The sequence below is a fragment of the Hyaena hyaena genome, unplaced genomic scaffold, assembly GCF_003009895.1.
Source record: "Hyaena hyaena isolate Hyena2069 unplaced genomic scaffold, ASM300989v1 scaffold_13, whole genome shotgun sequence".
Taxonomy (NCBI): Eukaryota; Metazoa; Chordata; class Mammalia; order Carnivora; family Hyaenidae; genus Hyaena; species Hyaena hyaena.
This window is the reverse complement of record NW_024080645.1, coordinates 6,516,547-6,540,720: the sequence shown is the minus strand read 5'-3', so window position 1 is coordinate 6,540,720 and position 24,174 is coordinate 6,516,547. Positions and strand designations below refer to the sequence as shown.

General features: G+C 58.1%; 1 protein-coding gene across 2 annotated transcripts in view; it reads right to left on the bottom strand.

The window, feature by feature from the left end:
- Window positions 1–10,053: 10,053 nt before the first annotated feature.
- MTHFS (methenyltetrahydrofolate synthetase) overlaps window positions 10,054–24,174 on the bottom strand; it is a 31,681-nt gene continuing 17,560 nt past the window's right edge. The window contains exons 3-4 of one of the 2 annotated variants that reach the window (XM_039217180.1): window positions 13,386–13,642; window positions 10,054–10,628 (exon numbers count right to left, since the gene is read on the bottom strand). In XM_039217180.1, the coding sequence (XP_039073111.1) occupies window positions 13,413–13,642 (230 nt within the window). In that variant the 3' untranslated portion in view covers window positions 10,054–10,628; window positions 13,386–13,412. Of the gene's footprint in view, window positions 10,629–13,270; window positions 13,643–24,174 lie in introns of those variants that run through there. The other variant, XM_039217170.1, reaches the window with a different exon arrangement.

Sequence of the window (24,174 nt, the reverse complement as noted above, 5' to 3'; positions counted from 1 at the left end):
TGGTAACCACCAACCCACCGCGTGGACCCTCTGCACCCAGACCCCAGCAGCTTTAACGCGGCCGGGCCATTCTGCCCTCCGTGGCCCTTGGGAGCCTTCCCTTTGCAGGGCAGCATGGGAAAACGGGATGGGTGTCCCGATGACCCACTGGTGACAGAATCGCCAGGGGTGTCTGAGGGCCGATCTGCTGACGGGGCGTCTCCGTGTGCGAGAGGAGGCACAGCCCTGGCCCTGGGGCCTGGGTCCCTTGCGGCCACATCACTCTCTGCCTTCTGCATGAAAGCCGCTGAAATTCACGTCCCTCTAAGAAGCACGTCACTTCCTCTTACACGGAAATGCTGGCGGAAGACCAGTCACTTTTCATCGCTGATTAAAATGTCTCAGGAAGGAAAGGGAAAGACTCAGCAGGGGAAGTGCCCTCCTGCAGGTGCGGGGTGTGCGGTGACACCGGAGGCTGGGGGGTGCCTCCCGGGGGTCACAGGAAAAGGCTTAGGCAACCAGAGGACAGTGTCCTGCTTAGGACCCTCAAGAGCCACTTGTCCAACCCGTCCCGAGGACGCCTGCGCTGGATGTGCTGGATGAACTACGAACGACGGGCACTTTCCCGGGAGAGTCCGGTTCCGCGTGGCTTGGGCAGGACCAGGAAACCAGCATTTTTAACCAAGGGCCCCAGGTATTTCTCACCATCGGGCAAAGGGCTGCTTTGTCCAGCACTTCTCACACTGACATTTCATGAGTGAGAGGAGGCTAAAAAGCAACAATCCCCAGGAGTTCCGGTTTTGTCTACGAGACTAAGTCACAAGGGTCGGCTCCTCTACCAAACAAATAGAAACTATGAACAATGTGGGTTTTTTAAAATTTTGTTTAAAATATCCTAGGGGCGCTGGGTGGCTCAGTCAGTTGAGTGTCCAACTCTTGATTTCAGCTCAGGTCATGGTCCCAGGGTCGTGACATTGAGCCCCGAGTTGGGCTATGTGCAGACGGCACGAGCCTGTTTGAGATGTTTATCTCTCTCCCTCTCTATGCCCCTCCCCTGCACACACTCTCTCTGTCTCTGTCTCTCAAATAAAAAAAATAAATTGAATTTAAGAATATCCCAGAGCAATGAAATGCAGCTCAGAGATCTCAGAAGGAAGTCACAAAGGTGAACCTGCTATTTGGCACAGCGATTTGCCTTGAAGCATTTGCTGATCCTAAGAAAATTCTAAAAGCTGAGTTGTGCTTTGTAGAGGCTGGTCAGCAAGGAAGCCGAGGGAAGGAGAGACAAAACAGAAGAAGCAGCTGAGGGGAGGTGGGGGGCAAGCGGGGGAGACTGGTGTGCGCCCCGAGCTTTGCACAGGAGCTGAAGCCTGGCGGAAACGGACCGGCTCGCACAAGGGCCAAAGCCTGGCCTCCAACGTGCTTGCTCCCAGACGGGTCACGGCGCTCTGCCCATCCCTTCACTTCTAAAAGCTAAAGTGCATCCTCTCGGGAAGAAGGAGGCATCGTCTGGACCCTTGAGTCACCTCGCCGTTTTCACATCGTTACCTGACATTCAGCAAACAAGTCACACAGCATCTAGGACATGCGGGAGGCTCCGAACCAAGACAAAAACAGACGTACAAACAGACCCAAGGAGACTCCACAATTGTGGAATCATTAACCCAAGACCTTCAAAATAACGGTGACCTCTGAGAATATGAAAAACCAGATGGAGAATCGTGGCAAAGAATTACCATGTATTTTAAAAGATCAAGTAAGTTCTTTATAGATACTAACCCTTTATTGGGTATGTTATTTACAAATATCTTCTCCCATTCCATCGGCTGCCTTTTAGCTTTGTTGATTGTTTCCTTCACTGGACACAAGCTTTTTATCCTGATGAGGTCCCAATAGTTCACTGTTGCTTTTGTCTTCCTTGCCTCCGGAGATTACCTAGTAAGAAGTCGTCGCGGCCGAGGTCGAAGAGGTTGTTGCCTGTGTTCTGCTCTAGATTCCAAGGGGCACACGCACCCCAATTTTTTTTTGTTTTTTTTTTTAATTTTTTTTAAGGTTTTTAAATTTATTTCTAGGAGAGAGAGAGAGAGACAGCATGAGCAGGGGAGGGTCAGAGAGAGAGGGAGTCACAGACTGAAACAGGCTCCAGGCTCTGGGCTGGCAGTCAGCACAAAGCCCAACGCGGGGCTCGAACCCACGAACCGTGAGATCACGACCTAAGCGAAAGTCGGACGCTTAACCAACTAAGCCACCCAGGCGCCCCAACACGCACCCCAATGTTGACAGCAGCATCATTAACAATAGCTGAAGTAAGGAAACAGCCCAAGTGCCCATGGACTAATGAATGGATTAAGAAGTTGTGCTGTACACACACACACACACACACACACGCACGCACAGAAATACTATCTAGTGATCAAATAGAAATAAATCTTGCCATTGGCAACAAGGTGGGTGGAACTAGAGTGTATTAGGGTGAGTGGAATAAGTCAGAGTAGACAAATACAGGATTTCACTCAGATGTGGAGTTTGAGAAACTAAACAGATGAACATAGGGGAAGGGAAGGAAAAATAAGACAAAAACAGAGAGGGAAGGAAACCATAAAAGACTCTTAAGTACAGAGAACGAACTGGGGTGCTGGAGGGGAGGTGGGGGGGAGGGGACAGGTGGGGGATGGGCACCGAGGAGGCCGCCTGTCGGGAGGAGCTCTGGTTGTCGTATGTTATGTAAGTGATGAATCACATCTGCTCCTGCAGCCAATCCTACCTGGCATGTTATTAACTGAGTAGAATTTAAATAAACTAATTAAAAAATAAAAGATCAAATAAAACCCCCAGAATTGAAGGATAGAACAATAAAACTAAGACCTCTGTGGGTGAGTTTGGTTGCAGATTAGGCACAGCTGAAGAAAGGACCCGTGAGCCTGAAGACAGGTCAGAAAAGAACGTCCAGGCTGGAGGAAGAGAGAGAAGACGAACGACAGATGGAGGATTCTGGAGGGAGGGAGCGCGCATGACAGACCAGGGCGTCCTTCAGGGGAAGGATGAAGGGGACCCAAGTAATCCGTGCGCAGAGAACACCGGCGTTTCCCCACCGACGGAAGATACCAACCACGCGTGAGAGGCCGGGAATCCCAAACGGGGTGCGCGCCGCAGGCCACGTGGAGCCTCGGCTCGCAGAACTGCTAAGAACCAAAGACAAACACAAACATCTTTTTTAGAAAAATCTAAAACTTAAACTTTATGGATTCATTTTATTATTTACTTGCACTATGTATCAACGGCCGATGGCATCAGAACCCCTGGGACCTGGGCCAGGACATGGGTGGGGTGCTCCTACCTGGGGGCGGGGTGCTCCCACACATTCAGGAGCCGGGCCCCTCCCCTGGAGACTCCGACCTGGTCAGCTGGGGGCGAGGCCTGTGAATCAGCATTTCCCACCAGCACGGAGGTCCGGCTCTGCTGTAGGGTCAGAACCCCCTCTGCAAACCCAGCTTGTCCTCGCCCCTCAGGTGACAGGGAGGAGACAGAGGCCCAGGCCAGCCCTGGGGCACGCGGGGCAGGGCACAGTCATCACGGGTGCACTCTGCAGTGGGGGGTGCGGTTTGGGAAGCAGCTCTTGGGAGCCGGGACTCAGGGGCCTGGGGATTCCCAGAGGAAATGTGGCGGGAAGGGCCTGGGAATCCGCGGTCCCGCAGGGCAGACTTCCACGCCCTTGCTCCAATCCCAGCAGGCCGCGGCTCCGCCATCTGTCGGCTTCCCGTGTGCCAGGCCACTTCTCCACGGCGCCCTTCACCCCTTCCCCGCAGACACACAGGGGACGTTATCTCCCTCCCCCTTCACAGACTCACAGGGAAGTTCAGCAATTTACACAAGGTCACCGGCCAGGCCGTGGGGTTTGAGCCGGCAGAGCTGGGCTTCAGAGGCTGCACTTACGACTCCTGGGTCCCTGAGTCCACGTCACGTTCACACGCACTCACCCCACAGGCGAGATGGCTCTTTTCATGCCCCCCCTGCAGAATGTTTGGCGGGGGGCAGCCTGACGCAGCACGAGGAGCACCGGGCCAGGACCGGAAACCCAGCTTGGTGCCCACGCCGTGGTTCCGGGAAGGCCCCCTCCTTCTGGGGGTCAGCTTCTCCCTCTGGAAAGTAGAGGACGTGATACCATCTCGGGACTGTGTGAGGATGACATGCCTTTCAGGTGGGGGTCACCACTCCAAAAGGCGAGCGCCAGGGGGACACGCACCCGGGGTGGTGGACACGGGGTCCACGTACTGGACACGCACCTGGGGTAGGACACGGGGTCCCACTTACTGGGCAGCCCAGACGCCTGTCCATACGGCAGCTGCTCAGGGGCGGCCCCCGAGAAGCCACGGGGCTCGGCCAGCAGTGTGGCCTGGTGGACGCAGCCCTCACCCCTGCCACGGTGAGCTCACCCTCTCCCCTGACCCCCTCCCCACAGACAGGCCCCCCCAGCCGCACCTGTGCCCTGCGGTGGCACCGGCAGCTGAGTGGTTGTCCACAGGGTCTCGATAAACTCGGAAGCATGACCATATCATCCTCTGAAATTTCCTTTCTGGTGTTGGACTTGATGGGGTGTTTTTAAACTTTTACATAAGTTTTTTTTTTTTTTTTTAGTAATTTTTTTTTAATATTTTTATTTATTTCTAGGAGAGAGAGAGAGAGAGAGAGAGAGACAGCGTGAGCAGGGGAGGGTCAGAGAGAGAGGGAGATACAGACTCTGAAACAGGCTCCAGGCTCTGAGCTGGCAGTCAGCACAGAGCCCGACGCGGGGCTCGAACCCACGAACCGCGAGATCATGACCTGAGCGAAAGTCGGTCGCTTAACCGACTAAGCCACCCAGGCGCCCCCTTTTTTTTTTTTTTTTTTTTAAACTTTTACATAAGTTTTAGTAACAGGCTGATGAACTTGATGGTAGAAACAAATGGCCGTATGAGTGATGATGGTACAAGCAGTGCCAGTTCTGGGCAAAGTTCCAAGAGAATAAAATGAAGTATGGAGGCTTGTCTCTCCTCTCCTCAACCCTCCCTCACTCGGGGTGGTGGCTCCCACCCGCACCCCTGCAGCGGCCGCCCAGCACCCCTCCTCTCCTCATCCCTCCCTCACTTGGGGTGGTGGCTCCCACCCACACCCCTGCAGCGGCCACCCAGCACCCCAGGCGACTCTTCTGACTGCCTGGGACTCCCACGTGGCCCTTGGCCCGAGCAGAGCATTCCCAGGGCACTGCTGTCTACTGGGGACCACGGGGCCTCGTATCCGTGGACAGAGACCCTTCCTGTGAGCATCGGCCTGTCCCCTGGGTTCACGGTGGGGCTGGAGGGACAGAAGGAAAGGAGAATAGAAAGGAAAGGAAGGGAGGGGGAAGGGGGCAGGGGAGGCAGAGGGGAGGGCGGGGGGGGGGCTGGAGAGGGCGGCAGCTGGACCGTCTGCACAGAGACGGGAAAGCCAGGAGCGTCAGCACTTGGTGGGGGACAGGAAGCTCAGGGCAACGGGGAGAACACCCAGATTCAGGGAAGACGTCAGACAACGGACCGGGGCAGCCAGCTGGTGGCCGGCTGAGCGTGGGGGCCGGCGGGCCGTGGCCCTGAAGGGCCCTCCTGAGCTGGCGCAGAGGCCCCGGCCAGCCCGCCCAGCCCCGATGGAAGGCACTGGCTTCCGCAGCTGCCCTCACCCGAGCCAGAACTCGCTGTGGACGTCACAGCCCCGTGACCCCTCCACGGCCTCTCTGGTCCTGGGGAAGGGGGGCGGCGAATGACCGTCTCTCCCGCCCCGCACGTGCCCGCTGGCCCAGAGCCCCGGCAGCCAGGTTCCGGGGGGACTCTCTGGGTGGGGGGTGCGGGTGGTGAACGCAGCCTGGGCTCTGTAACCAGAGCAGACCAGCTTCTAACCCATAGCCGCCGCCACCTTGCAATACGACCTTGGCCTCAGTTTCCCCTTCTGCGAAACAGGCACGTGGCACCTCGAAGACTTGCACACCACAGCGCCGGCTCTGCCAATACACAGAAACGTGTGGGGACAGCTGCGGGGCCATCCGCTTCCCCGGCCTCACGTGCTCCTGGGGAAGGACGCGGCCCCCCCCAGCTCCCGCCAGCCTGCTGCGGGTCACAGGACTGCGCGCGCTGGCCTCTGACCCGTCCCGCTCCTTCCCCTGGATCTGCCGCCCCCCGAAGCAGAAGGCGCCCCCTACCCCAGCCGCGAGGCCTGCATCTGTGCGCCCAGCTGTGCTCACACCGGCTGGGGCACGAGCGCGTCTAATGCAGGAGCCAAGCCCTGGGCAGGCCCGCCTCCGGGCCACGCCCTCACCCACTACTGGCAAGGCTGTCGCGTCCCCTGTCCCCCATCTGTGCCCCGTCTCTCAGGTGGCTGTGAACTCAGGGAGGCAGAGGGTGACGTTTGGTGGTTCCGTACCGAGAAAGCTCCTTGGGGCGCCTGGGGGCTCAGTAGGTTGGGTGTCTGACTTGATTTCGGCTCAGGTCTTGATCTCACGGTTTGTGGGTTCCATCCCTGTGTCGGGCTCCAAGCTGACAGCACAGAGCCTGCTTGGGATTCTCCGTCTCCCTCTCTCTGCCCCTCCCCCACTCGTGCTCACGCTCTCTCAAAATAAAATAAAAAAAGAGGACTCCTTAAGTGCCTGCTGCGTACGCAGTCCCCAGGAGACAGGGTCCCGAGTCACGCACTCTGATGGGGGATGACGTCCAGGGTCTTATTTCCACCGGCCTCCCCCCAGCCCCAGAGCCTTGAGCCACGACAGTCTCTACTCGGCCTCAGACAGCACGTCCACTCTCCTCGCCCAGGAACGTGGCAGACACCAGGGTCCAGGAGATGCCGTGGGGGGGCAAGGGGGCACCGGATCCACAGCGAGGGAGTCAGCCTTGTGCCCCCAACGACCGGGCCCTGGCCGCAGGCTGCCACCGAGAGAGGGCCGTGGCCTCGGGAAAGATGACCGACTCGGCCACGGGCGGTCCCGGGGAGGCTCCCCTCTGAGCTGGCAGCAGCCGGCACCCGGGCAGCCACATCTGTGCTACAAGGGACCGGGATGGCACGGCACCCACGGCTGCTTCCAGTACTGCTCTTTTTTAAGTTCAGTGTTTGCTTTTGAAGCAAAACCCCACCAGTGTCACATTCAGACACAAAGTGATCTCAGACGAGAGTCTAATTTGCTTCCTGCTCCAAGAGCATCTAAATCAAGGCTGATCTGTCCGCCACCATCGCTCCCACTCAGACACCAGAAGAGCGTGAAGTCGCGTCCACAGGAACCTCGTGCGGCTGCTGCCTGTGGAGCTCGGCCCACGCCGGCCCGCTTCCCGTCCGTAGCCGCGTGTGGCCTCTGCAGGCTCCACGGCAGGGATGCGGACGACAGACACCCACGCACTCTAAGTGACAGACCTGCTGCAATAGCCCAGGGAAGGGGGAGAGGAGGGGAGGGGGGAGGCGAAGGGGAAAGGGGGAGGGAGAGTGGAGGAGGGGGGGAGGGAGAGTGGAGGAGGGGAGGAGGGAGGGGGAAGAGGGGAGGAGGGAGAGGAGGGGGAGGAGGGGCAGGAGAAGACAACGACGAAGAAGGGCCGTTCCCTGGCTGCTCGTGCCAGCTTGAGTGTCACCCCAGGACACGGACGCGCCCGGGAGCACGGGAGGCCGGGGACCCGAGAGCCCTGGCCTGGGGCCGGCCGCACCCCTGCCAGCACCGCGGGGCTGACCACGCTGTGCGGCTCTGAGGTTGGGGCTCGGCGCCCCCAGGGGAAGTGTGGCGCCCGCAGGCAGCGCACGGGCTCTCCCCGGAGGAAGGGCATTCCCACGCACGCGGCCACCTGTCTCTCTGGTACCTGCCTGCTCCCACCTGCCGGGTACCTGGGGCGTCAGAGTTTAGGTCCCTGGAGAACCCTTGGCCCCGCAGCAGCGTCTACAAGAACCCACCGCCCGCGGATTCCCAGGTCCCGGCCCGCCTCACGTGCGGCTACACTAGGGGATGCAGCCGGCGGACCAAGCTCTGCCACAGACCTTTCCGTGACGGTGGGGAGTTTCACCTCTGCAGCAGGAGCATGACGTGTGGCCAGTATGACTGAGGAAGTGACTTGCAGTGTACCTTGAAAGCCGTACGCGGCTGGGCTCCCGCGGTGGACGGCCGGCTCAGAGGGCCCGGCGGACCAGCCGTCAGAGACGCGGGATTGCCGTCCTGCTCAGGCCCGCGGAGTCAGAAGTTAACGAGATCCCCAGGCGAGGTGTCTGTCAGTCTAGATGGATACTTTCCGGAACCTACCAGAGCCTGAGACCTCCCGTCTCCCTGCTGCAGACTAACCCGAGCATCCACTCGCGTCACCCAGTTCCCACCCGAAACACCGGGCTCCGACGTGACAAGCACACAAGACGCGTGTGTGTGTCTGTGACGAGGGAGAGGGGAAGCGGGGCAGCTGTGGCCGAGGCGGGACGGGTACCGCGTGCGGCCCCGGGCTTGCGCCTCACTCAGCGAGCGACAGGGAACCACCCACGGCTGCCAAGCGGGCAGGCGGCACGAGCGACGTTGACGACAATGACGTGTGGAAGCGCGGCGGACGGGCTGGCGGGGAGGACCACACTCGCGTCCTCGTGCTCGGAGTGTCAGGGCGCGGCGCCGGCCGTCTTCACGTATCCTTCGATCGGAGGCGCAGGAAACGCTCAGGCCTCACAGCAACCTGCCCTTGCGCGGCGCCCACACCCACAGGGACCCCAGTGCGCGCTGCAGAGCATCACACGCTCTCCACCTCCAGGCGCGGGAGGAAACAAACTCCCTGCGTTCCAGTCCTGAGATGACTTGTCTTGATAAACCAAATAAATGTTCGCCATTGACAGTAACGTGAACCCTCTGGGATCCCATTCGCCATTGACACAATTGTTTGCTTTAAAACTGTTCAAACGTAAGATTAAAAGCATAAAGAAGATATTCACAGGACACATAATACTCAAAACCACGAAGATTTAAACAAAAAGTGTCAGGGCCTCTTATCTAGTCCCACAAATCCGCTGACGCGCCGGAGGCTGGGTCCTGGGCAGGGGAAGAGCCAAGGTGGGGTCTGCTGTTTCCTAGGGGCCGGGGTCTGCCAGGCGCCCTGGCCTTAAAGACCCAACTACAGAAGCCGTCCCTCTACTCAAACACTGCGAGCAAGATGACAGCCCCAGGCAGGGCGCCCAGGCGGAGACGGGGAGACTGGAGCCGGCCCACGGGGGCCAGAGGTGGCGGGCCGTGGAGGGGCCAGCTCCGGGGGGCGCGAGACACAGGCCCGAGGTGAGGAGGGGGCAGGGCAGAGCGGGCCCCCGGCAGGATATGCACAGCCCCTCCCCGGAGTGGCCGCAGGAGCCAGCCCCCACCGCCTGACTAGGTGACAGTCCCCACAGCAGTCGTCTCTTGGTGAAAGACACACCCCAAGAGCCAGCAAGGGGGTCGAGGGTGGGGTGGGAAGAAGAAACTAGAATCTCTGTCCATACTTACTTTTTATCTGTACAAGACAAGAAGTTAAGTTTTGCTAAAGGTTCACGTACAGACTGACGTGTGCCCTTCACCCCGATGCCGTAGCCACATGCGAGCTGGGCGGGGGGCCCCGAGGGAGATCTGGGGAGTGGGGGGTGTTTGCTTTCAGTGGAGTGATACACTTGTGCTCTCTCTATATCCCCATGTGCGTGGGTTTACCGCTTACATGGTTCTCACCGAGCAAACCCTCTTAAAATGTAAGTGGCTTTAAAAGGCTCTTACGAAGAAACAGGAAAGTCTTAGGAGGCAAACGCACTAAGCCGCGGTAGCTGGTATTCCTGATGGGGAAAGCTCCCATCAGCCGCACGACCGGCAGAAGCAGTAACCTTTCTCTCTCTCAAGGTCAAATACTTTCACAAGAACCGTGAAGTGGCGCCTGGGCGGCTCAGTCGGTTAAGCACTGGACTCCGGCTCGGGTCACGATCTTGCGGTTCCTGACGCTGAGCTGACAGCTCTGTGCTGTCATCGGGCTCTGTGCTGACAGCTCGGAGCCCACTTTGTCCCTCCCCCACTCGCACTCTCAAAAATTAATTTAAAAAACATTAAAGTTTTTTAATTAAAACTAAAAGAGCCGTGGAGCTTAAAGATGAGTTTTGTGTGTATTTTACGTGTACCACACTTTCTGATTCTTTGGTGGTACGATGGCCAGCGGTAACCTGTAAACACCTGCCTTCAAAGGATAAATACGTCTGATTTGAATCTTCCCGATAAAAGTCACGTTTCATCGACGAGTCAGAAGGAACTTCCTGTGACACACAGCATATGTGGGACACGGGACTTGGAAATATTTTCACCGCTGCACGGCCTCGCTGTGACATGGCAGCTGCACACAGTTCCCCGTCCGCCCAGCTAAAACCTGGCAGCAAAGTTTTCCTACCACGGTTTAAAATCTTTCCAGAGTTTCCGTAAGTTCTGAAGCCATGAGCACAAGGTCAGTATCAGCGTCTTCTGACGGATACGCAGGAGTAACCCATGTCAAGAAACGGGAGAGTTACTAGCGGATTTAAATTTTAAAAAATGAATTAAATAAACAGTTTGCAAAGCCGGTAAACAGCGTGGAAGATGTTAACAGTGCAGTGGCTTCCGTGTGGATCTGCTCATCTCTGGAGGGAGTTCTTCAGCGACCAGAGCCCTGAAAACCAAGATTACAGCCAGACGTTTCAATCATTCCTAGGGGATTAAAACAAGGTTTTCAAAAACAATACATTTCCAAAAATTTTCCATCTTTCCCTTTTAGAAGTTTAGTACTTGGGGGCGCCTGGGGGGCTTAGTCAGTTAAGCATCTGACTTCAGCTCAGGTCATGATCTCACGGTTCGTGGGTTCGAGCCCCATGTCAGGTTCTGTGCTGACAGCCTGGAGCCTGGAGCTGCTTTGGATTCTGTGTCTCCCTCTCTCTCTGACCCTCCCCTGCTTGCTCTCTGTCTCTATGTCAAAAATAAATAAACATTAAAAAAATAAAAAATAAACAAAAGAAATTAAGTATTTTACAACTTACAGATAATAGACTGTTTCAGTTCTCGCCTCTCTTACTGTGCGTGTCTCCTCATGAGCATAAGATGTTATTTGGAAAGGAATCTATTACTTATTTTCAAGCATATTAACCAGTACTTGGGGCAGGGGTGCCCCGGGATGAGAGCTCACCCTTCAACGGGCAGGCGGCGAGCAGGGACAAAGACCAAGAGGTGCGTGAAAGAGAGCACGTGCAAGGCCGGGGAGCACAGACCACGTGACCCACACGTGGGTCCAGGAAGACCATGCAGCCACAGCAATAGAGACCACGTTCTAGTATAATCCAACCCGGAGACAACGCTGAACGGGCAGAATCTCGGCAGATCAGACCAGAGCAAGGGCATGAGACAGGGCGCCCCGCTCACCGGTTCCTGGGCCAGGAGCTCCCTGGCGACTTATCCTGTGCCAGGAGCTCATCGGCTGTGAGGAAGCAGCCTGCTAATGCGCGGTCTGATTAAAATGCAACGTGACTGAGTGTGATCTCTGCGGGAAACACAGGGATCCGGGGCAGGGACGGAGCTGGCGCACCGGGCCGTCCACACTCGCTGTCGTCCAGGCTGCGCGCGTGCCGTGCTTGCTCACGCTGCTGGGCGGGCTGGAGCCGGGCAGAGCTGCCCTTCTAGTTGAATCACACGCGTTCTAGAGAACGGAGCCGTCGGAGACGGATGCCGGGGCTCCAGTATGTTTCCACCTCCCCGAGGCTCAGACCCAGGGCGACTCCTCCCCGACCTGCACCGCCCCCCACGTGCCCCTTATCCTGCTGGCTCGTTCCCGGGTTGAGGCCTGCCCTCGGCCTCTGCGTGTGCCCTGCAGGGGCCACCCGCATCCTCAGGGCGCCCCCCTTCCCAGTGCCCTCTGCACAGTGACCCCTGCCCATTCCCGGTCACCGGGGGCCCCCTTCCCAGTGCCCTCTGCACAGTGACCCCTGCCCATTCCCGGTCACCGGGGCCCCCCTTCCCAGTGCCCTCTGCACAGTGACCCCTGCCCATTCCTGGTCACCGGGGCCCCCCTTCCCAGGTGGGAGAGACCCTTTCCTGAGTCTCACCAATTTCACATTTTAAAGTATTTTTACTTTTGTGCATAAAACACCAAATCATAAGCTCCTATCCAAAGAATATGGGTCCATGTTTTAAGCAAAACCTTTCTGGATGTTTAATAAACTCATTAGAAAAAATTCTCAAACACGGACCATACGTGCAGGTGTCCACTAAGTGTGAGCAACAGTTAAGTGTCCCTCCCTCTGAGGTGCAGGCGGGCGAAGGGACAGCCATGTCACTATGACAGGAGGACAGTGACCAGGGCGTTTATACAAGTGCAGGGGCGCTAACCCGCCCGGAACGTGGAGGAGGCCTCACGGGAGGGGGACCTGGAGGGCCCTGAAGGGTAAGCACGATTCCCGGCCGGGCAGAAGAAAGGCCGGAGGAGCGAGGCCGCGCGTGGGGGGTGTAAGAGGCAGGAGAGGCCGGTGCTGCCCGGGGACGTGCGCAGGTGTTTGATCCGGCCGGCTGGTGGCTTCGCATGGAGACGGCATCTGGTCGTCACCCCGTGGGCCCTGAACAGCCACTGAAAGGCTCCAGGCAGGGCCGCCTCCCAGTCACATCCAGGTTCTGTGAGGTCACGTGGACTGTGGTTTGGGGCATAAAGTGGAGTGCCAGGAGCCTGGACAGAAGGGGCGACAGGGTGACGGAGGGGAGGGACGGCCGCACGCGCCCCAGGACCCCATGCGCCGGGGGCCGGGTACAAGAGCCGCGTCCAGGAAGCCAGCTCGCAGCCGTGACGAAGCTCATTTCCAAAGCCGACGCCGCAGGCACACACCCGATTTCTGACTGACGGGTATCAGCACCTAGACGCTAAGGGACTGACGCACCAACAGCAGAGACGGAGCGCAAGCGTTTCAGTCACAAGAGGTCTCGTCTCAAACTATCAAAAGCTACAAAGTGTCCAATGTAAAATCCCAGGGTGAGCAATGCAGTCATGAAGACATGCTAGAACATTCCTGGGCAACTCTGTGTGCAGAGCAAACCCCAACAAATCAGCTAACAGCTGCTGGGTCTCCCGCACCTGCCCAACAACACCTGACCGGCTGGACAGCCCGTAAGCCTGGGGCGCCCTGGGGGTCGACCTTCCCGGCGCCCGAGCCGCGCACAGGGCCTTGCACACATTGAGCTTAAGCTGCAGAGCAGAAAGATCAGCCGTCAGGCCGATGACAGGAAGTTAGGCGGATGTCACACGCGATGGCCTCCACTTAAGTAATGTTCTACTACTGATTTTGGAAGATGCTTTAATGGTAGGTGTTTGCAATTCTACTACAAACAACCCGTCCACATTCACAATGAGTGTGCAAAGCCGCACACCCCGTCGCGACGAGGGAAAACATACATGTGCTGCTTTTCTCTGCGTCGGGGTTTAGGGCGAGTCTTCGTATAGGACTTCATCCACCCTCACGTCATGCTCGTCCACGGGCACCTGGAGGCACATCTGTTCGCGGAACGCCAAGGCCATGGTGTAGGGCTGCGAGTCCCGCTGCTGCTGCAGACAGCGCGTCAGGTAGGCGTCGTAGTAGCCCTTGCCTCGCCCCAGCCGGTTGCCTTGCTTGTCAAACCCAAGGCCCGGCATGAAGATGAGATCAAGTCCGCCTGTGGAAGAGACAAGCACATGGAAGAGGGTTAATGGTTTCCGCAGGAGACGCGCCACTCGCAGGTCTGGCTTCTGCTCTCGGGTGGCGTCTAGCCTCGCTCCGGTTTCTACAGAAACACACGACCACTCTAGGAAACCCAGCAAGCACAGGGTCAGACCAAGAAGGAACCAGAAATTACTCGGCAACTCAGTCCGTTAGCCACTCTTCCAGACGCCCGTCTGTGTGCACCTTCAACAACACGGTTTGAACCGTGGGGTCCACCGTTGTGTGGGTTTTCTGATACGGGCCAGTACTGTGCACGTGTTTTTCCTTCCTCATGGTTTCTTTTTTTTTTTTTTTTTTTTAATGCTTATTTATTTTTGAGAGAGAGAGAGCAAGCATGAGTGGGGAGGGGCAGAGAGAGAGGGAGACACAGAATCTGAAGCAGCTCCAGGCTCCAAGGTGTCAGTACAGGGCCCGATGCGGGGCTTGAACCCATGAACTGTGAGATCATGACCTGAGCCGAAGTTGGATGCTCAACCGATTGAGCCTCCCAGGCGCCCCACTTCCTTATGGTTTCTTAAAGACTCAGTGACTTCCTTATGCCTTCCTGTCCTCTGGCTTATTTTACTGTAAGCGAACAGTACATGATGCACACGGCACATAGAACTGGCGGTACCTGTGTCATCACAAAGCTCTGGTCAACAGCACGCGGTGAGAAGTTAAGTTCTGGAAGAGTCAAAAGTTACATGTGGGTTTTTGACTATGTGTGGTTGGCGCCCCTGAACCTCGAGTAGTTCAAGGGTCAACTGTATGTACAAAATGCCAAACCCCACCCCCACCTAAAGAGAAGCCCCATGGACGGGGCCCAAGAACTTTTTTCTTTCTTCTTTTAAGCGTTCGATGATCATACATGCCTACCAGGTTGGGGGCCCGTGACCCAGGAGTAAGAGCCGGCCAGAAAGAAACCAGAAAGGACAGAGCTGCTCCCCAGGCAGGGGCAGGAAGAGGCTTAGCTGTTACAAGGGCACGCCACCCTCACATTTTATTTCCCCTCCCACCGGAGACGCAAGGCCTACCCAGTCGTCTGGCTTCCCCGGATTCACGTGAGAGCGGGCTCTGGCCTGGCCAGGCACCTTCCAAAGGTATGAAATGGGGCCCCATAATGGTCCTCTGTCTGGAACCTTCCCCGGGACCACGGGGACAAGAACTGGCCACGGCGTCATCAAGACAGAGCAGGCTGGGACTCAGTGCGGAAGGTGGGTCCCAGAGGCTACACAAACCCAACCACAGGGAAAGCTGGGGGGACTCATGAAGAAGGATCCTGAGGTGGAGAATCTCCAAGGGCTGGTGGGTCCCCCACAGAAGGGTCCTTGTGGCCTCGTGCAGGGAGCATGATGGAGCCGCACCACTCAGGAGCCACATCACGTGTCCAGCTCAGGGGCACGCCCGTGGCCTTCCCACGCCCCCCTCGGCCTCTGGAGGGCCACCCAGGGCCCCCACTAACCACCCACGGGCATTGCCACCAGGGACACTCCAGGCTTGGACACACAAACCCTCCGGAACGGGGTGTTCAGGGCAGGGACTGCAGAGGGCAGCTGGCCCGACCCCCATGACCAGCAGCTGCTCTGCCCACCGGCGGAGCCACACGTGAACTCGGCTTCTCTCTGGCTCCTGCACACACCTGTCCGCCCACGCCTGCCAAACTCCGGCAGAGCCCGGCTCCGAGGACAGCTGTGTCCTTCTGCCCTGCACAAACCTGCAGGTCTACCCCCTCCAAACCTGCGGAAGGGCCTGGTCGCTGACCCCTACCTCTCTCCCCTGTCCTGATCTTCCTTGTCTCTTGGGACTGACGGTGACTGTGAACTTAGACTCATCTCTTCTTGTTGCCGGACCACCCTCTGTCGTCTATACTGAGAACTCACACACACACACACACACACACCTCTTCTGGCTTCCTGCCTCTTCACAGCCCATCAAGGTGCCTTTTGCGCCTTCAGGAGATGGGGGTCAGCACGTGTGCGACGCCCAGTCCGACACAAGGCAGCCATCTCTGCCAGCTGTCCAAAGGCAACAGAGACAGGAAGTGCCAGAGACCCCAGCAGAGGGGGCGCCCGGCTGGCTGGGCGGTCAGCGAAGGGTCCACGCAGCCTGTGCTGTGACCCGGGGTTTTGAGGGCATGTCGGAGTTGGGTCTGCAGAGATTCCAGAGACGGAAAGCCTGCAGGGGCGGAGTGATGCGGAGGGTTGGGGTGAGGGGTGGCGGAGAGCACGAGTGTGGAGTCCGGCCGGGGGCGGCGAGCAGGTTCCAGAGGGAAAGACAAAGCGACCCCTCCAGCTTCAGCAGCGAGAACGACCACTGCGTCACGGGGAGCACAGAGGCCTGAGCACACGGTCCCCGGGGAGACCCGCCCTGGCCGGCAGGTGCCCGACTTCGTGCATTAACTCTGTGTGCCGGACTTTGCTGAGTTCCCCTACAGGCTCCGGGAGATGTTCCGTGGAGTCTCAGGGATTTTCCACGTATCGTATTGTGTTGTCTCCAAATAGAGACGGTTTTACTCTCTACCCACCTGGGTGCCTTTTACTTCTTTTTTTTTTTTTTTAATATTTTTATTTATTTCTAGGAGAGAGAGAGAGAGAGATATTGTGTGTTTTGGTGTGTTTTAGAGAGAGAGGGAGTCACAGACTGAAACAGGCTCCAGGCTCCGAGCTGGCAGTCAGCACAGAGCCCGACGCGGGGCTCGAACCCACGAACTGTGAGATCATGGCCTAAGCGAAAGTCGGACGCTCAACCGACTAAGCCACCCAGGTGCCCCTGTTTGATGAGAGTCTTTATCGTGACTGAGTGTGGTGCTTTGTCAAATGCTTTTTCTGCAGGTATGGAGATGATCACGCGACTTTTATCCTTCCTTCTGTTACGACGGTGCAGGACATGCCTGGTTTGCAAATACGGAGCCGCTCTTGTAACCCTGGAATAAGTCTCACTTGATCCTGGTGGATAATCCACTTAGTGTGTTGTTGAATGTGACTTTTACTAATATTTTGTTAAGAATTTTTGCTTTCTAGGCTCAACAAGGACATTGGTCTGTAATTTTCTATTTTTGTAGTAATTTGTCTGGTTTTATTATCTGGGTGGCGCTGACCTCTCAGAATGAATCTGGAAGGCTTCCTACCTCTTCTTCTTTGTGGAATAGCTTCAGGAGAACTCTTTAAATGTTTGCTCAAATTCGTCTGTAATCCATCTGGCCCTGGACTTTCTGTGTGTTAGGAGTTTGTTTGATTAGTGATGTAGTTTTGTGACGAGTGACTGGTCTGTGCAGATTTCCTGCCTCCTGACTCGGGGCTGGAGCCCGCAGGCACGGGGAGGACGTTCAACATCGCTCATCATCAGCGAACTGCAAACCACCACGTCCACTACACACCAGCTCACACCTGCCAGGAAGCCCATTAAAGAAAGAAAACCAACAGAACATAGAAGTGCTGGAGAGGCTGTGGGAGAGACTGGACTCTTGCATGTTGTTGCTGAGAATATAAAGAGGTGCAGCTGCAATGGAAACCAGTAGACTTTCTTTAAAAAATGAGAAGAACATCTAGCGCTCCACTTCTGGGGTATTTAGCCAAAGGAAAAAAACCGAAATCAGGGACTTGAAGCGGTGTTTGCACACCCGTGTTCAGAGCAGCGCGGCTGACAGCAGCCCAGAGGAAGAAACCGCCAAGGCCCGCTGACGGACGGACGGAGGAACAAACCACAGCCCAGCGCTGGGGTCCCGCTCGGCCATGAAGAAGGGGCCCCGCCACCTGCTGCCACCTGGATGAGACGCCGGGTGCAGAGGGACGAACGCTGCAGCATTTCGCTTGCAGGGGCGTCCGCAGGAGTTACGTGCACAGCGGGACACAGAGACTGGGCGCAGAAATGGGGGCGAGATGGGGGCCGCCCCGCAGGTGAGAGCCGTGGTCCAGGCCGTGCAATAGCGCCCTCAGCTAGCGCGGACCCCACGCCCACGCTTCTGCTGACACTTCATGTTATGTGTTATTCACCACGCTAAAAACAAACAAACAAACAAACAAAAAAGGCAAACAGGGCCGCCGGGGTGGCTTCGTCCCTTAAGCATCCGAGTCTGGACTTCGGCTCAGGTCATGATCTTACAGTTTGTGAGTTTGAGCCCTGCCTCAGGCTCTGTGCTGACAGCTTGGAGCCTGCTTGGGGCTCTCTCCCCCTCTCTGCCTCTTTCTCTCTCTTTCTAAAATAAAATTTTAAAAATGTTATCTAAAAAAGACAAAGATACCAAAGGGAAAGCCAAAAAGAAGTCGGGGACTTCCACCCCGTGAGCACAGAGGACAGAGACCGTAGGGTCCCGGCGCCTGCCTCCAGGCCGCGGGAGGAGGAGAAAGGAGAGGGGAGACAAAGGCAAGGAAGTCAGTTCCCCGAGTCGGCTGAGGGAGGGCTGGTCTGGCTCGCTCTGGCCACCGGCTCCTCTCCGTCTACAGCCTCAAGGCCCAGCCTGGACGTGGCCGCACACCTCTGGCCTGCCACACGGCACGCTCCGTGGGCCATGGTGCTTTGCAAGTTACCCTTCGTGCTTGAATCTTTAACAGGCTTCCAGGCCAAAGCGACCCTGAGGGACAAGCATCACGTGCTATAATAAAACCCAGAGCGTACGGGTTTGCAACCAGGAGGCGACATTATGACGAGGGAACAATGGACGTGTCACCTTGCATAGCTGCGTGAAGCAGGCTCGACAATGACTCAGCAGAACAGCTTTGGGTTCTCAGTGACAGGAGCTGCTGGGGGCCTGCTTGGGTGCTGCTGTTGGACCCCCACCAGCAGGATCGGGGCTGCCTGCTGGCCCGGCTTCGGGGCCTCGGGACCCCTTCCTGGTCTGCTTCCATTCGGGGACTCCAAGTGCTCTCCCGAAACACACAGTTGCCTTCTTTGACCCCATCCACCTACTGTCACTGTCAAAGTTCTTCCTGCGTCTCCGCCACGGCACACGCACACCCTGGGGTTGCTTCCTCTCCCGACACCAGGGAACACGGGGGCTTGCAGATCATGAACGGGCTTCACAAGCTCCCCGGCACACATGCTGGTCCCACCCCGTGCCATCCCCGTTAACTGGGGTAGACCCCAGACCCACCCTGACGTGGTGCGAGGTCAAAACGGAGAGCCAGCCCCAAGGAGGCCACACCCCTGGGTCCGGGAAGCGGTCCCTGCTGGTGGCGGGTTGGCTCTGTGTGGTTTGCTGGGTGTCTCTCCCCATCCTGCCGGATTCCTGGCGTGACTCTGAATGCCAATGCGCCAAGCTAACCCTTGGAGCAGCCACCTGGCCCCACACGTAGCCTCTCCTCTGGTGCCTCCGTGTCCCCAGAGGCAGGCGGTGCGCCATGGCAGTGTGGGTGCCGGCCCGAGGCTGTTTCCCCGCCGTGTAGCCGTGTCCACACTAGACGCTGTCTGTGTTTCCATCTCCGGACTGTGAGATGCAGCTTCAGCTTCAGTGCGGAAGGTTGGTCATGAATCAGGGTGCCCGTCAAGTCTGCAGCCCAGCGCAGACTATGCTGCTTGCAGTAGTGACAGTTTTGTAACCAAGGGACGTCAGAGGGGCTCCTGAGCCAGGCGGCGGGAACAGGGAGCCCTCACTTGGGGTGACTTTCAGCCAGCGGTGCCCTGGAACGGGCTCTCACGTGTGGAAGGAAACCGGGGCGAGTGACATCAGAGCCCAGCATTAGCAACTCCCCATCAAGGGCCAGAGAGGAAGTGATTTGGGCCACAGGGTCTCTGTTACAACAACTTAGCTCTGCCAGGTGCACGTGGGGAGCCACGGAAGGCATGAAAACGGCTGGGCGTGGCTGCGTTCCAACAGTTTCCTCCCCAGAGAAAGGTGGCAGGCCAGAAACAGCGGTGACCGCGGGGTGCCGGCCGTGGGGTGCTGACCGCGTCGTACCGCGCGAGGAGAGATTCCGGAAGACGGGAGCGGGGCGCCGGCAGAAGGGGCGAGTGGGGATGGGAAAACACCTATTCGATTTGGCAGCAGGAAGTCGCTGGGGCGAGGATGTGTTCTGCGGGGGGTGAGGACAGACACTGAGCTGCAGAATCCTCGTCGACAAAAAGAATCGGAGCTAGGCCCTGCGAGAAGACGCGGGAGGAGGACTTTGTAAGGCCCCATCTCCTCTGGGCCCTGAGGATCCAGCTCACCTTCACAGAACGGCGCTCTGAGCTCTGGCCGAGGGGGCAGCAGCTGAGCCACAGAACCCCCCGTCGGGTGCCCTGAACTCAGACCCCCATCCTGGGCTGTTCCAGGCATCCCGTCTGCCCTCCTGCCTCCCTCTGCCCCAGTCCCGCCGGTGGGGGCCCCGGCCGAGCAGATCTAACTCCACCTTCATGGCTATCTACCCCCACTTCCAGCTGGCCCAGGACTGCGGGTGCTCCCCGCCCCCACCCCCAGGTGCCCCCTCTACTCGGGACCGTAGATCCTCCCCTCCGGGGACTGCGGGTCGTCCCCCCAGGGACTGCGGGTGCTCCCCCCCGGGGCTGCGGGTGCTCCCCCCCGGGGCTGCGGGTGCTCCCCCGGGGCTGCGGGTGCTCCCCCCGGGGCTGCGGATGCTCCCCCCGGGGCTGCGGGTGCTCCCCCCCCGGGACTGCGGGTGCTCCACCCGGGACTGCGGGTGCTCCCCCCGGGACTGCGGGTGCTCCCCCCGGACTGCCGGTGCTCCCCTGGGTCCCCGCACACCTGGCAGGTGCTCGCCTCCACCTGGCTCTCCTGCACGGCCAGCAGGGGGCGCCCACTGCCAGGCCCTGGGGTCCCCACCCCTCACTCAGAGACCCGAGTCCAGCGCAGTGACTTGAAGACAACAGCAAACCCCCCGACTGGGTGGGTGCCGCCCCCCCCCACTACTCCCAGGGCCCCAGGACCCCCTGCCTGTCCTCCCCGGACCCGTGTCCGTGTCTACCTGCCTGGTCCCCACAGTGTCATGTCGCCGGGTCTCAGCCAGACGGCCATGCAGCCGTCCCCACTCGTGAGGTGCGGTGCGACCAGCTGTCGCCCCTCCGTCAAGGCGGAAGGACCCAGGGCGCCCAGGCTCAGCCGGTTGAGTGTCCACCATTGGCTCAGATCGCATCTCGGGGCTCGTGAGTCCAGGCCCCGCGGGGGACTCACTCCTGTCAGCATGGAGCCTGCTTTGGACCCTTTGTTCCCCCTCTCTCTGCTCCGCCCCACTTGTGCTCTCCAAAAATAAATAAGACATGAAAATTTTCTTTAAAAAATAAAAAATAAATAAAGAGGAGGAATCATTTCCCCGCCTTCTGGGAACTGTTTCCTCTTTGTCCCACAGGGATGCTGAGTCCCGCTCTGTTCAGCATGAGACAAAGAACAAGAGGGAGAGAGGGAAGGGGACCCCATTGCCCATTGAGACCGTGCCCTGCAACACCCAGCTCTCATCCAGAGGCCAGCTGCGGAAGAGGAGACGGCACAGAAGCCGACCTGGTGGGCACCACGCAATGCCCCGGGGAGAGAGGGGAGGGGGCCGGGCACCACGCGATGCCCCGGGGGAGAGTGGAGGGGCCGGGCACCACGCGATGCCCCGGGGAGAGGGGAGAGGCCGGGCACCATGCGATGCCCCGGGGAGAGGGGAGGGGCTGCAATCAGCTGGTCAGCACACTCACTGGGTGTCGCAGCAGGCAGGGTCACTGTCCCCATTTTCCAGATGAAGAGTGGGAGCTCGGTGCCCAGAGAGGTCAAATTCCTCCTGGAGGGCGGCCAGCTCCTAAGAGACCAAGCGGAGGGCTTACTGCCCAGGTGGACAGTGACTCAGCACTCGGTGTTCAGCTGCTGGGGGTTCGAGCGGATCAGGCTAAGGGGCGGAGGGACAGGGGGGGGGTGGCACGTGTCGTGGGCTGAGTGTGACGCACTGGCACCTGGCAGCGACGAACGTCACTGGGACTTGCCCCGCCCTGCCAGCGGAGACGGCCCGGCCTCTGAGGACGCAGAGCGTCTCCCGGCTGAAAATGCCACATGTCAACCATGTCACCAGCTGCCACGTGCACACCTGAGGCCCCGCGTGCCGGCAGAGACTCACGCACTCCCATCACGTGTGCTTCCGGAACACGCAGCAGCTGAAACCCTACGGCGCCCCCAGCACTGCCCCGGAAGCCCCCACCGCACGCCCCCGGCTCACGTCGGGCCTGCAGCAGGGGCAACAGACACAGGCGCGGCCCCAGTCCCTGTCACGGTGCGAGCGCGGAGCGGGCGTGGACCACTTCCCGACCACAGTCGTCACAAATACCCGGCTTCTGAGTGTGTTTAGAAGTTGGGTGTTTTAAACGTTTCTTTCCCTGCCATTCCATTCCGCTCTGAGAGCGTTCGATCAAGCCACCTAAGGCGGACAGCTGCTTTTCAAATTCCACTAGAAACGCGCCTTCCCTCTCTCTGCTGTTTGGCCACAATGGGTCTCGGCCACGCGGGAGCCCCTGGAGAATCAGACCATCGCGGATCATCTTCGAAACACACGCTGTCGTGTGTTGTTCTCTAAAATCCTTTCTTGGAACACAGGACCTAATCAGCGTTTGTCAGAACACAGGGACCACATTTGTCATGAGACTACCAGGTACAGAAGCCATGCCTTTGGTGTCCCCAGGCACGACCGGTCACCACTGGCCCCTAACGAGGCATCCACTCTGTGAGACAATGTCTGCGTGTCTTATATTTGAACCTGAGTGTTTACGAGTCAAGGCTTTCAGTCGGCTCTACGACATGGAGGAAGTAGGGATGGTGGGAATCTAGACCCTTCTAGAAAAGGCTGAAAGACTCAGGAATAGTATTTGGGGACTTAGCTGCTGGGAGCCTCAGCAATGGCATCCTCCACCCCCCAACCCAGAAAGCCTCTCTCCCCAAATCCAGAGAGCCTCCCTCCCCGCACCCAATCCAGAGAGCCTCCTCCCTCCCCTACCCAGAGAGCCTCCCCCTCAACCCTGAGACCCTCCCTACCCCCACCCAACCCAGAGAGCCTCCCCCTCAACCCTGAGACCCTCCCTACCCCCACCCAACCAGGAGAGCCCAGGAAACGTGGAGCGCAACTGGACAGAAGTCAGGCTGAGATGTGCCTAAAGACCAGGCACCCTCCTTCCCAGACTACTGGTAAACCCCTACCAGGGCATCTCGGGAAGGATGCAAAGAAAACCGGTGACAGAGATTGGCTCTGGAGAAAGAAACTGGCGACAAGACAACTTGGATGAGAAGGACGCTTCACGCTTTCACCCCATCTGTTTGCACGGTTTGACTTTTTCACCCCATTCGTACATAATCCTGGTTTTTATAAAAACTCTTAAAATACCAACCTTCTACGATTCTCAGACGAGAGCCTTGGAGGCGGTGTGGCGCGGCAGTGGAGTGTGCTTCTAGAGAGGGCGATGCGTGTGAGCCCCGGACTACCAGTTACGAGCCAAGAAAAATACCAAACTACGTATCTTCTCCTAAAACTGTTTCTTCTCCTTAAGATGGAAATACTACTACTGCCTATAGTAACAAAATAAACGTCCATATGTGAAAACCAGTACGTGCTCAATAAATACTGCCGTCATTAAACTCTGGGTATGAATAATACCTCTTCTCTTTATGCTGACTCTGAAAGTCATTTCTTTTCAAGTAATCCAAACAGTTGTAACACGAACACACAAACTGAGTTATCACACAGACCTCCTAGAGCCCAAACCACCTGCAAGGGGAAGTGTGACTCTCTACAGCCACCTGCTGTCCCAGCTAGAAATGTGCTGGCCAGAGACGCCCACGGGAGACGGTCCTGAGCAGAGCAGGGAGCCAGGCGACTCTCAAACACACAGAGTCCCTGAAACGGGGGTCACCGAAAGGAGTTTCTGTGTTCCCTGCGCCTCCCCTCACAAAGGGTCCTTGGAGGAGCGTCTGTTTACAACCGAAGGAAAATGGCAGTCTCCCTCTTACAGTCCCTTCTGCCGCTTAAAAACCCCGCGTGTGCCGGACACTGTGACGGCTTCACGGGAACCACCTCACTGAATGTCCCCACCAGCGCTGTCAGGGAGATATCACCCCGTCTCCAACGGGACAACCAAGGCTCAGCGAGGACACGCGGCCTGCCCCAAGTCACACAGCTGGTAACGCAGCAGCTGGGACGCGAACTCGGACTTCCTGGCTCTTACGACAGGTGCAAGCTCACTGCTTCTTGCCTGGACAGGTGAGGCGGACAGTGAGCCTGCTGCTTACCTGCCTTGGGGTTGGGGGGAGCAGTCAGGTGGACACAATGCTGCCTCAGTCGGGCGAGGGCCGCAGCAAGGGACACACAGCCCAGGGAACCGGGGACAGGAGAGAGAGCAGTAGAGACGGCACAGCCCCCAGAGGTAGTGCTGCTCGGTGGGTCTGGACCACCTCCAGGCCCAGAGTCAAGGGGTGGGAGCGGGGAGGGCAGGGCTGTACGCCCCAAAGGCCTGCAGTGGGAGGGGCTACCTGACAGAACGTGGCTCTCTGCAGATGATGAGGTGGGGGCAGGAGGGAGGAGACGCCCCCACCTCGCTCTCAGGCACCTGGTATCC